The sequence below is a fragment of the Sabethes cyaneus genome, chromosome 3 (assembly GCF_943734655.1).
Source record: "Sabethes cyaneus chromosome 3, idSabCyanKW18_F2, whole genome shotgun sequence".
NCBI lineage: Eukaryota > Metazoa > Arthropoda > Insecta > Diptera > Culicidae > Sabethes > Sabethes cyaneus.
This window is the reverse complement of record NC_071355.1, coordinates 223,809,901-223,824,766: the sequence shown is the minus strand read 5'-3', so window position 1 is coordinate 223,824,766 and position 14,866 is coordinate 223,809,901. Positions and strand designations below refer to the sequence as shown.

General features: G+C 41.3%; 1 protein-coding gene across 1 annotated transcript in view; it reads right to left on the bottom strand.

Moving 5' to 3' along the window:
- Positions 1-235: 235 nt before the first annotated feature.
- Positions 236-14,866, bottom strand: part of LOC128742273 (bone morphogenetic protein receptor type-1B) — a 46,925-nt gene continuing 32,294 nt past the window's right edge. Inside the window, exons 2-3 of the mRNA XM_053838579.1 lie at positions 2,944-3,131; positions 236-2,874 (exon numbers count right to left, since the gene is read on the bottom strand). Of these exons, the coding sequence (XP_053694554.1) occupies positions 1,579-2,874; positions 2,944-3,131 (1,484 nt within the window). The 3' untranslated portion in view covers positions 236-1,578. The remainder of the gene's footprint in view (positions 2,875-2,943; positions 3,132-14,866) is intronic.

Sequence of the window (14,866 nt, the reverse complement as noted above, 5' to 3'; positions counted from 1 at the left end):
TACAGAATACAGAATGTTTGAAAAACTCTGCTAAACGATATTGATATTTTCGTTTTTAAATATTTCGCCCTACGTTTCTTGCATACACAAATCACTAGTAGTATCGTTTGCAATTGTTTCGAGTTTATGCAGATATTAACGCAATTATGTATAATACAGTAAGGCGGACATTGGCTGTTCATTTTTCACAGACAAATATTAGGAACTAAAACATGACATATTTAAAATAGTTTTTATTGTTTTTAACATACATTCATCATTCATACCACAGCATTCCACCTGTGTACTGGTTATTATCATCTATTTTGCCGACTTCACAGGGTTTACATAATTATCTAAAACTTTACCGTAGAAAAATATTATTTTATTTATTTGTAATTTGCGACGAAAATATCGCACGGCTCGGTTCTATAAAAGTATATGAAGCATTTGTTTCTATTACGTCCTTGAGGCGTAATTCATCTAACCAAATACAAAAATTGTTTAATTTATTTACAGAAACAAAATTAACATTTCTTAATTAAAGCTATCCGCTAGCTTATACAGGTAAGGTTTGTAATTCTACTATAAAACTACTGCAACAGTATAGAAATCTTACGACCTTAACTAGATTGACATTATTCGCACGACGACTAAAAACTGTACAATAAAAGTGAGTAATTTCATGACAACTACTATTACGGAGCTTGATCGGAAGTTATCTGGGAAAACTTTACCGCAAGCTGCCCTTCGTTATCGTGTCTGTCTGTGAGTGTGTTGGAAATAAGCTTCCTCCTCTAAATATGAGAGTCGACCTGCTGCTATTGTTTTTTTCATTTGATACGAGATCGTGCATCGAAAATGAAAAATGAAAATCTTTTATTTACATCAATCGAATGGCAGAAAATAAGGCCACGTTTTATTGGTTATTAATAAAATTCCTCTTTTATGGATTCGTCTGCTAGATCAAAACGAGGATAATGCGGTCAGTCAATTAATTTTTAAAAATTCAAGGCAACTGTTGTATACGACCCAAAAAGCTTTTGTTTGTGGCTTGATTCTTGTGTTTCCATATTATGCTGAAAATGCTACTCTCATTCAGTTTGTTTTGGTGAAATCCTTGCTTTACAACTATATGGCATTTTATTGTTCACAACATTTAAAGCTAATAACAACTGAAAAGGAAGGATTCTTCTGCTAGCCAAATGCGGTGCGTCAGCGGTTTGTTAGAATCGAATAACCTAAACTATACAGAGATTTTTTTTTATTTACAGCAAGACTCCTCGAAACGAGAAGCCTCTAAATCAGGCGGAAATTTACTTTCTAAATGAACTTCCTCATTGTTTTGTTGTATGAAACGATTTAAGTCCATATTATGGCATCTCGGCTTGTCTGTCTAGAAGGTGAATTCCAACAGTGCGTCACAGAGTGGGATTTTACAACTAGTGCTACGCCGGAGAACCTAACCTACAGGGTCTAGTGCAAAGTAGACTTAATCGAACAACTGTAGAATAAATAATAAAACGTTCGTTACTTGCTATATCTCTCGGGAGTCACATTCGCATCGCACACACTTCTTGCTATTACTATTCAATTGCTTTACACTATCTTAATCGAACAGTCAGACTCGAGCTTAACGAGAGTCTTCTTGACTCGCAGAGCTGTTAATCGAACAGCCGGATTCGGATGCCAGCATTCTTGCATCATTTTCGACAACACTACTAGAATGTCCTCATCTTGCCATCGCAGCGGAATCGGCGGGCGAACCCCTTTTACGCAGACCACTGCGTACATGTCCTCAAAGCTGGGATCCGAAGGAACGACATCCTGGTAAGGCAGTGCATAATCCTCGCAGGTTGTATTCTTCGTTCCTCGAATCGTGCTTATGCAGCGACGTGCCATTTCCCAGAAAACTAAACCGAGCGAGTACATATCAGCTTGTTTGAATCCTTCGAATACCTTTGTATCGAGCGTTTCATTCAACGCTTCTGGTGCCATGTATCGGCGAGTTCCAACGCGAGTGTTAGGGGCAATTTGAATCTCATCTGATTCGCTCGAATATTTGACGGCCAAGCCGAAGTCAGCGATTGCGCATTGACCGTTACGTTTGACCAAGATATTCTTGCTCTTGATATCTCTGTGAGCGATGGCGGGTTTTCCAGGATGTCCAAAGATTTCTGTGTGTAGGTGCGCCAAACCGGACGACAGCGACAAGGCAAGTGTTTTCAACATGTGTGGATTCAGTACTCGTTTCTGCAAGTAATCGTGCAAGCTTCCCAGCTCGTGGTAGTCCGTAATGAGCAACATTTGTGTCCATGATCCGGTGCCCTTAATGTCGGCTGCGATAAATCCGAGAATGTTCTCATGCCTCATCAACACTGTCTGATAGATTTCCGTCTCTCGGAACCACGAAGCTTCCTCGGTGGTGAGGAAAATTTTCACTGCAACTTTCTCGTCACGCCATTTGGCCAACCAAACCTCACCATAGCGACCCTTTCCGACGGAGTGCACCATTTGAATTTGTTTGGCGATGGTTCGCTGCACCAGCAGTGGCAGACCGGATCCCGAGCCACTACTCTGCTCGACCAGATCTGCCAGCGGAGAAATGTTTGGATTACATACCGAATCTATTAGACAGTGAGGTTTCCTTTTCTCTCGTTTCTTATGCAAAACGTAGAAGCCAGTCAAGATTGCCAGGAGACCAATCACGCATAAGACACCTACCCCCACCATGGATATGATAGGAAATCCTGTGTCGTTTACATTCTTCGTCGGAGCAGGAGTGGTTGTCTTCGGCACGTACTCGGGCAGCAGGTCCTTGTTGCAGAAGTCTTCGTTGTCGCAGCATACGATTGATTTTCCGTGGATCTGCGGCGATTGAATACCAACTTTGCACTGGAAATAGGATGAAGATTGACAGTAAGTATAGATTTTAACTGACTTTAGCATGAAATTTTATCTTACCTGAAGCAAACCTCCGTTCTGTTCTGGCGGCATACATCCGTGGCTCCATTCCGGTACCTTCAAGCCGGTTTCCTCATCGGTGACTTCTTCGACAGCAGCAAAACACGATCCACCAGGCCTGGTCTCACAAGTACCATTCTGTAAGTTTCCCGGGCAATGTCCTTCGCAGTAACATTGAAGCGCACGTGCTGAAAGAGCAGAAAAGCAAAAGAAAACCCGTTAGTAGCCGAAATACTTTCTTTGTCAAAATGCAGCAGACTTTATCAATTTGGCAATTATTTAAAAATAGCGACGAAGAAGCGCTGATTCTTCATCGGAGCAAAGCAGAGGAATATTCTATCAGACGAACATTCATCAACGAGAAGAGTATATAAATCGTATGGTGACAGAAGTATTCAGCCGCCGACCGACTAATAATGTGGCGGTTTTAAATTGTACTTAAAATGTTGCAACGTTTGTAGCGATAAGAAAAAAAAACTAATATTTTAATTTAACTGCAAAACGCGTTGTCACCACGCATCATAAAAATCGACTCCTCCTAATTGGTGTTAATACCGGGTATTTAACTTAAGCCCGCACACCGAATAGTGTTCGGTTGTCATCGGCAGCAGTTCAGTATCTTAAAGAAAAGGAAACGCAAAACTTGCCAAACTTCTTTTTCGAAGCACCGTTTCCTGAACTACAACTCCTCAACAGCTTGCCCATTACCCGCGTGTTGTGTTGAGCATAATGGCAGCGGAAACGATTTGTCACTGTGTGTCACACTGCGCTTTGACTGATTCTTTTTTACCTGCGGCTTACTGTATAGAGAAAAATTGTTCGGAGTTCGGCTCAGAAGTGGAACTCGACTAAAACCCGGTGAGGGAGGAGATACACTTTCACTGGTTTCAAGGTTTAAGCTCGCTTTTTTTTGAGTTTTTTCAAATTTTGCGAACTTCATTAGATGTTATCAGCTCTGGATTAAAAATAAAACAAAATAGCCTGGCAAACCAAAAAAAACCTCATTTAGCATCTTATAATCGCATTAAAAACTGATACAACAGGTTCGACGGTAATAAAAATGGCTGCGACTTAGGCAGGGAATTAGTTTTATATTAGCTCCCAGTATTATCTGCAAAAATAGCAATAGGATATTAAACGAAGTTTTATGAAACCGAAATGTTGTTAATGGTTTAAGATATCTCTTTAATAATTCGGTGGTGATATCTTTCTCTAAAAAAAGTCGGTGTTGTTTTTTTCCGTCAGACTTTGGGTGTTTTTCCTAAACAGGTGTTAACTATATTATGGCCAGACCATAGAGTAATGGCGACAGGACCTAAAAATAATATGTGTGAGCCAACCAAATGAAAAGATTTAAAAAATAGAAGCTAAAGAATCTCTTAATAGCATAGCATAGCATAGTTTGACCGCCCGTGAGTTCCCCGCGATTGATCTAGATCAGCTGAAATTGCACAAAGAACCATCAAAATGATGGTTGGGAGTAGCAGATCATTCTCAGTATGCATTTTCTGGTGATCTAATTCTTTGTGATGATCAATAGCAAAGCTGGCCACGCCCATGCAGGTCAATTTGGGAGGGAAAGGAATGTAAGTCCGACACTTGCTGCTACTAGAGACCGAGGAATCCTCTGCATCATCCACAGGTAGAAAGGAATCGATCTGGATCCACAGAGGCAGGTGGTGCGATCACTGTCATTCGAGTTCGCGTACGATTTGAGGACGTTTTTGGTTACGTGGCCAACAGGTAGTGGAGATTCGACATACTGATATAAGAAAAAACTATGAGAAATCAGTTTATCGCACCGAAAGTTATGTGCTAATCAACATATTCGATTCGTTCGAAATCGGGCGCGGTCAGTTATTAAATACCGATAGACATTTGTTGCTATGCACGAAAGCTGTCCTGAGACAAACGTGCCTATTTGGCAATTCATCAACAACATTGTTTGAAAATCCTAATAATGAAAGAGAAACGTAGCCTGTTTTACTTATTTGGACGCTCCCCTGTTGTCAACTATCGATCCGTGCATGCCAAGAAACATGTATATCAAGTTTTATGAAAAACCGTCCAGGTGTTCCGTAGTTCTGGCATACATACATACATACTCACTTTTATATACATTTACATGTATAATACCATTTAATAAATATATAAAAATATCGATTAAATCGATCAGGTCACCTGAATGCGATTTTCTTTACTAATACATTAGGATTCCAGTTATCAGAACCCAGAGGATTCCTGTTTCATAGTAAAGGCGATTCCTTTGCCGAGTTGTAGGAGTCTCGCGGATACGAACTATTGAATACTCATACAAGAATTCTGGTTCTATAAGCAAGGCATTGTATACGTATCTTCCGCAGAATTCTTTCACACGATTTCTGTGTGAATATTTTTTGTTCACCCGGGATACCGCATAGGTGATGCTTCAGAAGAAGTACATACAATAGCATACATACATTAGATCAATGTTACATGTTACATGTTACATGTAACAATGTTACATCAGAAGCACTTTGTTCAGCAAAGATATCCACGAAGTTACCTGGAGATCACCTGACCCACGAACCTTGAACCAAATCGACCATGTTCTCATCGAAATGTTGGGAGTACAACAAGCATACGCATTATATTCTCGTGGATTTCAAGGCAGCATACGATACAGTCGAGCGCGAACAGCTATGGCAGATAATGCACGGGAACGGTTTTCCGGGCAAACTGACGCGGCTGATCAAAGCTACCCAGGAGCGAATGATGTGCTATATGGTACGTGAGTGTTTCGGGGACACTCTCGAGTCCTTTCGAATCGCGCAATACCGCTTGCGGCAGGGGAACTGTCCCGTATGTTATTCAATATCGCTATTGAAGGTGTGATCCGGAGAACAGACTTCGAAACGAGAGGAACGATTTTAGGCAAAAGCAGTTGACACCTAGTCTTCGCAGACTATTTTGACATCATTACCAGAAACTTTGGAACGGCGGAGGTAATCTACGTCAGACGGAAAACGGAGCCTAGGAGGCTCGAAACAAAACAACGTTCGCTTGCCACGGATAGTGGCTTTTGACGGCAATAAATTGGGAGTAGTTGATTAGTTCATATATTTGGGATCTCTAGTTACATTTGTTCTAGTCTAGTTATATTTGAACAAAAGGTTTTTCAAACAGGAAGCTGGAGAGTAGGGTAAGTGTATGAACTATGAGCTAGTGCGATGAAAAAATTTTCATCGATCGTGCGTCTGGCGAAAGTCCGGAGGCTACGGTGGACCGGCCAGTTCGCAAAGGTGCCGGGTGACCAGTGAAATCCATTCTCTTCAAGGACCCCACCGGCACCAGCAAAAAAAATGGGCCCGGCGTGCTACACGGCTCGACCAGGTTAAAACCGACTTGCGTGTGTCGAGACGCTTAACGAATTAGCGACTAATAGCCCGGGATCGAGTACGGTGGAGAGAAATACTTGATACAGCATGAGCCACCCCGGCGCTATGCTGCTAGAAGAAGAAAAAGAAAAAAAAGAATAAGAAATTTGCTTTTCTAAACAACTTAACCTTCCTAATGCATTAGAAAAAAGTTACATATTATGCATTAAGGGTCGAAAACGACCCAAGTTTTGAAATTGCTCTCATTCATCCATTTTCAATCCGAATTTCGTTTTCTTTACCTCGTTTGAAAGCTATGGCCAAAAACTAGCACCCAAGGTATGTTGGGGAATATTTGTTGACTGATGGCCACTTCTGCGTCGGTTCCGGAACACCCACTACCAGGTCCCGGGGAACATTTTTATATTTTGAGATAATTCATTTTGCGGCACATCAAATCACATTGGCTTGATAAAATAAGACTAGTGGAAGTACAATGGGGACATTTTGGACCCGAATGGCCACTTCCCCATCGGTTACGGAACATCCGGTACCTGGTTTTTGAGTCCATTTTTGAATTTTAGGATGATTTATCTTGCGACACGTCAAATTACATCAGCTTGATAACGTAAGACTATTGAAAGTATAATAAAGACATTTTGAAGGCAAATGCCTACATCAGCATTGGTCCCGGAACATCCGGTACCCGGGTTTTGGGGCCATTTTTGTATTTTAGGATAACCCATCTTGCGACACATCAAATCACATCGGCTTGATTAAATAAGACTGATGAAAATAAAATAAGGTCATTTAGAAGCCAAATGGCCATTTTACCATCGGTTCCGCAACATCCGGTACCTGGTTCCGCGGGATATTTTTGGATTATGAAATAATTCATCTTGCGGCACATCAAATCACAACGCCTTGATCAAATAAAACAGTTACAAGAGCTATGGGGACCATTTGAAGACAAATGGCCATTTCATCATCGGTTCCGGAACATCGGGTGCACGGTTTGAGAACATTTTTGGATAGGATAATTCATCATGCGCCACATCAAATCACATTGGCTTGATGAAATAACACTAATGGAAGTACAATGGAAAAATTTTGGAGCCAAAATTACCATTTCACCATCGGTTCCGGACTATCCGGGTTTCGGGGACATTTTTGAATTACAGGGTAATTCATCTGCCCCGAGTTACCCCGTTTTACGGTTCATTACAAATACCGGGTACCGGATTATATGCGACTGACGCCCAATTATACTTCCATTGTTGTTATTTTATCAACGCGATATGATATGAGGTGCCGCATGGTGAATTATCTCAAAAGCCAAAAATGTCCCCCGAAACTGGTACCGGATGACCCAGTACCGATGGTAAAGTGGCCATTTGGCTTCTAAATGACATTGTTTTACTTCCATCAGTCTTATTTTATCAAGCCGATGTGATTTGATATGTCGCATTATGAGTTATCCTAAAATACAAAAATATCCCCAAAAACCGGGTATCGGATGTTCCAGGACCGATGCTGATGTGGCCATTTGCCTTCAACATGTGTTTATTATACTTTCCATAGTCTTATGTTATCAATGAGATGAAATTTGACGGGCCGCAATAGAAATCATCCTAAAATTCAAAAATGGACTCAAAAACCAGGTACCGGATGTTCCGTAACCGATGGGGAAGTGGCCATTCGGGTCCAAAATGTCCTCATTGTACTTCCACTAGTCTTATTTTATCAAGCCAATGTGATTTGATGTGCCGCAAAATGAATTATCTCAAAATATAAAAATGTTCCCCGGGACCTGGTAGTGGGTGTTCCGGAACCGACGCAGAAGTGGCCATCAGTCAACAAATATTCCCCAACATACCTTGGGTGCTAGTTTTTGGCCATAGCTTTCAAACGAGGTAAAGAAAACGAAATTCGGATTGAAAATGGATGAATGAGAGCAATTTCAAAACTTGGGTCGTTTTCGACCCTTAATGCATAATATGTAACTTTTTTTGCTGTGGCTCTCCTAGATGTCGCTGAAAGCTGAAACTCCCCCACAATGCTAATTTTCCAAAGTTAGGAAAAGTCAGAAAATTTCAAGTCTCTAGCTCGTACCGTTACTGAGTATCAAGCTTTGTAAGTATGCCGATGGGTCGAAAATGACCCCAATGCACTAGGAAGGTTAATCATTTCTCGAAACTGGAGAACGCATTCAGGAAGGAAACTTCGCAGACTTACCGTCTGTTTACAAATTTTAAGGCGGCGCAAGATACAGTTAAATGGAATGTGTTGAGGCAGATTTTGCAGGAACATGATTTTCCAGCAAAATTAATTAGACTGATACGTGCTACCCTCGATGGTTCAAAGCCAACCGTCAGAATAGCGGGCGCGATTTCGGACTCGTTTATGACGCTAGATGAACTGAAGCAAGGGGACGGGTTGTCGAATTTGCTGTTAAACATTCCATTGGAAGGTACTATTCGAAGGGGCTTATCAGAAACTCTGCCAAAATGAACTGTTTGGTGGATGATAGAGAGCGGATTTAGAGTAGAAAGATGTTGGAATTGCGGTGGTCATAGATGGAGATACTTTTGAAGTGGTCAATTTGTCAAGTGGACAAATTTATCTAACTTGGTACGTTAGTGACATGAGACGATGTGAGCCGTGAAGGAAAAAGTGGATTGCAGCTGCCAATAGGGCCTTCAACATAACAAGCTGAGATCCTATAGCCTGCAATTTCGTACTGAGCTCACGCTCTATAAGATGCTAATTCCTCCGGTAGTATGCTGCGGCCATGGAGTGTGGACGTTGAAAGAGAGTGACCGATGAGCGTTAGACGTTTTTGAGAGTAAGATCCTGCGATCAGTTCTTGGCGACATATTAGAAGGAGGAGTGTGGCGCGGGCGCATGAATCACGTAATATACCAAGTGTTTAAAGATGCGGATATTGAGAAGTGACTAAAACACGACAAGCTCAGTAAGCGGGCCACGTAGTAAGGATGCCGGATGAGCGACCAGCAAAAATAATATTCTACAAAGAACCCGACTGGGACCGACGATATCGAGGCGTACCCCGTTCGATGGGCGCTGTTGACGAGGGTTATCATTCTAACAGCGGGTGATGGGGGCGAGGAGAATGGAGTCGGCAACCCAAGATCGGTAAACGTGGAAACTGGCCCTAAATTCGGTACTGATTTGATAATCGGATTGTAGCCGAAAAAGTAACTAATCAGGAAGGAAATTGACGAACTGTAATCGCAGGGACAATCTTTAAATCTATAGACTCTATATGAAAAATTCAATTAACTTGACTGGGAAATATGACATTGGAGATTATGCAAAATACTGATTGGCAGGTGGGATGAAAACAACTGACATATGATACATTAGAACTTAAGTTATGTTTTTCGCTTTCGTAACAATAGTCTTTGAAACCCAAAATAAATGTTGAATGGCAGCTCATTTGAATTTTAAATTCGTATATTTTTAGCATGAGTATAATACAAGGTATAAAAATAGAAAGAATAATACCCCAGACTATCAATTTAATGAAATGATTAATTTAATGATCTTATACTCCCAAGCACGATACCATCGGATTGGTTGGATAGTAAGTAATGATGTGGCTTGGGTGGCAGAAGTTTTTCATATTACTGAAATTCTATTTTAAGCACCAGTATTACCGGTTCCAAAAATATAAATAACTCATTCCTTTCCTAAAACGTCTCCTCTCATCTAAACTATTCAAGCTAGAAAATTTAAATAAAATAGTGTTTTCCAAGCAAAGAGAAATCTTCCCCGATGATGGAGCATATTCCCAGGCCGATACGGCACGTCTCTAGCCGGCAGCAAGCAGAACGCCAACGCACCTACGTGGTTCAAATCACATGTATTAACAAACACAGCCCGCCTTGGAGCTAGTAGTCCCAAGATTCCGGCCCCAATAATGGTTTGGTTCAGGCCGAACTTAAAGAGGCGTAACAGAACAGGAAATCCATTCCGCGTCATCTCTTGACAACCACGACGACGACGGTTATGATGCTGCGCGCACACGTACTGACCTCTCGCGAATCACGCGCCTCGAAGCAAACATGATCTTTGCAGGGCAGGCTTGCGAAAGTAGACACAGCAGCTGAAACAGTGAAACCTCATTCGTAGAATAAACAACCAACTCCAATGCTCACTGGCAGCCGTCCATGTTTGCTAGAGTGCGCGACGCGGCGTAATCACCCAAAGTGTAACTTTTTAAGTGCAGGAACTGAGATCTTTTGAAACGATAAACAAAAGTAAACAACCGATCGAGAGCAGCGAGCGCGCGCGTGTGTGGGATGACGTACCGTGCGTGGCTTGGCCTCCCTTCGGGCGGCCGGGCAGCGTAAGATGTCAACAACGACGACTGACTGCGTGTGGGATGGATTGGTATGCAAATTCCGGAACACAGAAATGGAGTTGTCAATCAAACTACCGTTGGAATAGTTTCGAAATTTGTTAAAAGTGTGCTCTCTGCACTCCTTTCCCAGTTTGCACTTTGTTTCCCGACCAAACAACGTTATCTGTTGCAGTTGCAGCCTATTCCCGGTGCAGTTTGCAGTTGCTTAATCCACGGTCATCAATCGTACTGGATTAATGCAAACGTGAGCGATAGAGGTATTGCGAAGAGGTAAAAGAATAAATATTGCAATTTGTTTACTGTTGCTCAACTGTACCGTTCGTACATACACTTGGAGTATTGAGAACTTGAAATCCGCAGAATAAGAGAGCTCTCAGTGTTGACAGCTTGATACGTAACTTGATTTGATTAGCTGGTTTTTGTTGAATCCACTATTTAATTGTGTACATTTTGTGCTCTTGAATAACATAAAAACTAACACTTCGTAATGTAATTAGTGTGGCGGAGCAGACGCGACTTGTCGGTTAGCAGAGCATACATTTGAACTATTGACATTGCGTACCGTACGCGGTTGTTGATTTGTTCTTATCTCAATTCACAAGCAAATGGGGCAGGACTGTACACAGGTGGTGAACTGTGACATTGTACTACAAAGCACTACGACGGTGGACGGCTACCGATGTTACACGTATCTAATCTACCCGTTTCGAACAATGAAGATGTGTAGATTTGAATGTCAGTGCCGAGTTGTTTACAAACCATCCAGACCGAGTCAAACACACTCCGGTGTCCTAATCATTTCCACAAACCAAATATAGGGTTTTGTTGATGTTGATCGTATGTTGAATACCAGGAAAAACGATAAAGCCTTCAGATATCTGTGCACTCCCTCTCAAGCTGTGCTGCTGATAACGCGAGCGCGATGTAATCAGTTATGGAACCAACACGGTAGGGTGACCATATTTAACCCATTATTTTTTTATGACAAACCTTACTTGGTGTGGAAATTTTTTGAGTAACAACAATGGGTCAATCGCAGATGTTAATGTAAATTAGTGAAAGTTTAACCACAGCGTGATCACCCTAAAAAAACTTAATAACCTTAGCCTGGTTAACGTGACAGATAAAAACGAGGTTTGCTCTTGGCATAAACCTATTTGTTTTCAACACAGTTAGGCGGTGGATTACACCTATCAAGCGGAAAATTTCCCCAACGGGGTTGACGCGTAATCGGTTTAGTCCACTCGAACAGAAGCGTTTGTACCTATTTTTGCAGAAAGATTTCACTAACCAGAGTCTCTGAATCTAATGAAGCGTTCGTTCTGTGATTGATTGCTTCTGATAACTACCACCAGCACCGCCAGGTACGGGCTTTCCTATCTCGGACAGCGTCGAACAGGAAATAAAATTCGGTTGACGCCAATTTGGACAGTTTATGGCACCGGTAGCGCCAAGATTCAAATTGCGCGTGTACAGTGAATGATCGATCGGTTTCTGCAGTTCAGCAAATAATGCGGTAATTACTTTCGCTTACTATTTATCGCGTAGTGGTTTATCGCAGAGCGATTGCGATTACTAGCGGGATATGAAATGCGTCCCTAAAGCTATCAATCAACCCAAATTTTCTTTGTAATTTATATAGTGCGTTCAAAATTGCAAAATATTGATGTCAGGGGCATGTGATTGTATTCAAATTTGGCTAATTATCAATCAATCTCAAATTATTGTCGTTCAGTTCAGACAATGTTTTAACAGTGTCGAAAGAGTATATGATTTTTGACATTTCTACGTGCTTGCTGACTGTGTGTTGATTTGTATAATTATACGATGTTCAAAAAGACGTTGAAATAGTATTTAGAGACGAATGTATTTAATAAAAATATTTCATAAAAGGTTGTGGTTACTTAAACCACAAACTTCTGCCACTTTTTTTTTAAATTTTAGTATCGAAAATATTCAAGTATTGTCCCTGAACAAGCTACATCATAAAAATAATCATTACTATTCCATTTACCCGACGCAAACCGAATACGCCCCCTCTCCAGTACGTCGACTTCTAACCGATTCACGGTAAAATCGATTCGTATAATTTTCGCATCCGCTGTTTTACTCCTTTGAAATCATTTTTTCGAACTTGCTTCTCCTCTGGAACTCTTGCAAACACACAGGAGTAACGGATTTCGTTTATTTTAATTAATTACTGAACATTTTGGCTTTCAACATCCTGGAAAACAAAACTTCAAAAAATTAAGCTGTCCCATTCATTGTGGGCTATAATTGCTAGTGGTGGCCAGCCATCAACCAGTTTCAACACTCGCGTTTCCCACAACAAGCTCCGCGCGGCAGCTTTGCTCCTAATGAGTTTTTGTCATAAACTATGTACTTTATTGGAACCCGAATGATGCAGTTTTCAACACATGCTTTCGAAAAATTGGCCCAGAAAAGGCAAATAAAACGTTTAATCCCCGAAATTACAGCTACGTATAAGGCACAGTGCTATTTACAGTCACATGCCGCCCGATGTTTTGTTTACCATCGCCAAAGGTTTCTGGCTGCTTTCGGCTGGATTTGCTGGATCTTTGCCGGCCGCCATTTCCAGACAGCCAGCGCAGAGTGTGGTAGGGTTCTGAATTTTCGTGATTTATGACCATTGATAGCAAGCCAAAATCAGTCATTCATCATCTGTCGTTCTCGTTGCGGAATCGGAGTCGGAGCCGCTTTGATGAATTCGCGCCTGCAGCGCAGTGCCGTTGCCGTTTGTCGCATTCATTAAATAATAATTCATTGAATATCTGCCCGAATCCACCTAGGAGTAATTTAATACTTACGTGTGGGTAGTACAAAGGGTGAAAAAGTTTGTAATAGTCTGCCAAATAGCCAAGTTAGTATTGAATCTTGGTCTTCTAAAATATGCATTGCAAAATTACGCTTTTTGAAGGCGATACGTAACTGAAGATTCCATAGAAAATATAACTAAATCGTGAACCGATTCAGCGGTTGCAGAGAAAAATGAAATTATTATCAGCACACACTGAAGTAAAGCCGCAAATACTATACCAACTTTCACAGCTTACTCGGTTGGAATATGTGACTTGGCTCTGCGTGTTCTGGTCGAAAAAGACCATTTCCACTGACAACAAAAATCACCAAATCGATTCGAAAAACGACGAAACTTTGCGCGATAACATATGCGTTTTTAATCCAATGGTTTGCACGCGGCAATAATAATTGTCGCGCCATCAGAAACCGATACGTTTGGAAGGCCGTTGCTTGAAGAAGAAAAGTTCGAGGTCCGATATGCTTTTACTTATCTGTTCTCCGAATGGTGCATGATTGATTATCAACCGTGTGTTATCGGGCACCGCGGAGTAAGTGGTGATATCTTGACCCGGTTATACATCAATGTCATAATTTCAAGCTGCGGATAACATGCACCGTACATTCTTAGTGCTACGCTAAGAATCGGTTGCGAAGTCTGTTCAAACGAGGCGAGCCCATCGATGGCGATAACCGTGGAGCCACGGAAGCCACTGCATATGCCACTGGTGGAAATTAACAGTGGATTTACCGCTCGTGGGAATTTTAATTCTATGGGCACAATTCAATCGTATCGCTTATTGTTCTTCCTTCGTTCTATGTACTAATCGGATTCCCGACACGCAACCCGATCAGCACACTTTTGGCACTTTTAGTTATAGAACCCTATCTACGATTGAAATTAGTTCGATAACAGTTGTCACAACAGCTTTATAACAACTATGTTAGAAGAGTATAAGCACATATCACGTATGTATAATTGAGCCAATCCCAATATTGTTTGCCTATCCCTTCATTCTGGAATAGCATTCTATAGTCAGTTTCTATATTCTGCCGGTAATGTCCATTTCATCGGTAAAGTAGATGAATTGCCTATACTGTCAGTGTTATGACCAAAGCTTGAAGAGGGATCGCAAATATGGCTGCATGAATCCGTACGCTTTCTACATTCAACTTGCGCAGCGTTTGAATAGGAAAGTGGAGGATAGGAAAGTTCATTTAGAATTGGAACAAACTTTTGCTCATATTGTGGCGCTCTTGGTGGACGGATTTGGAAGTTCTTAGCATCCACGTATCGAGCAATTTTGTTAGCTTCACCTATGTATTTTTGACATTCCGCAAAACGACTGTATTTTGTAAACAA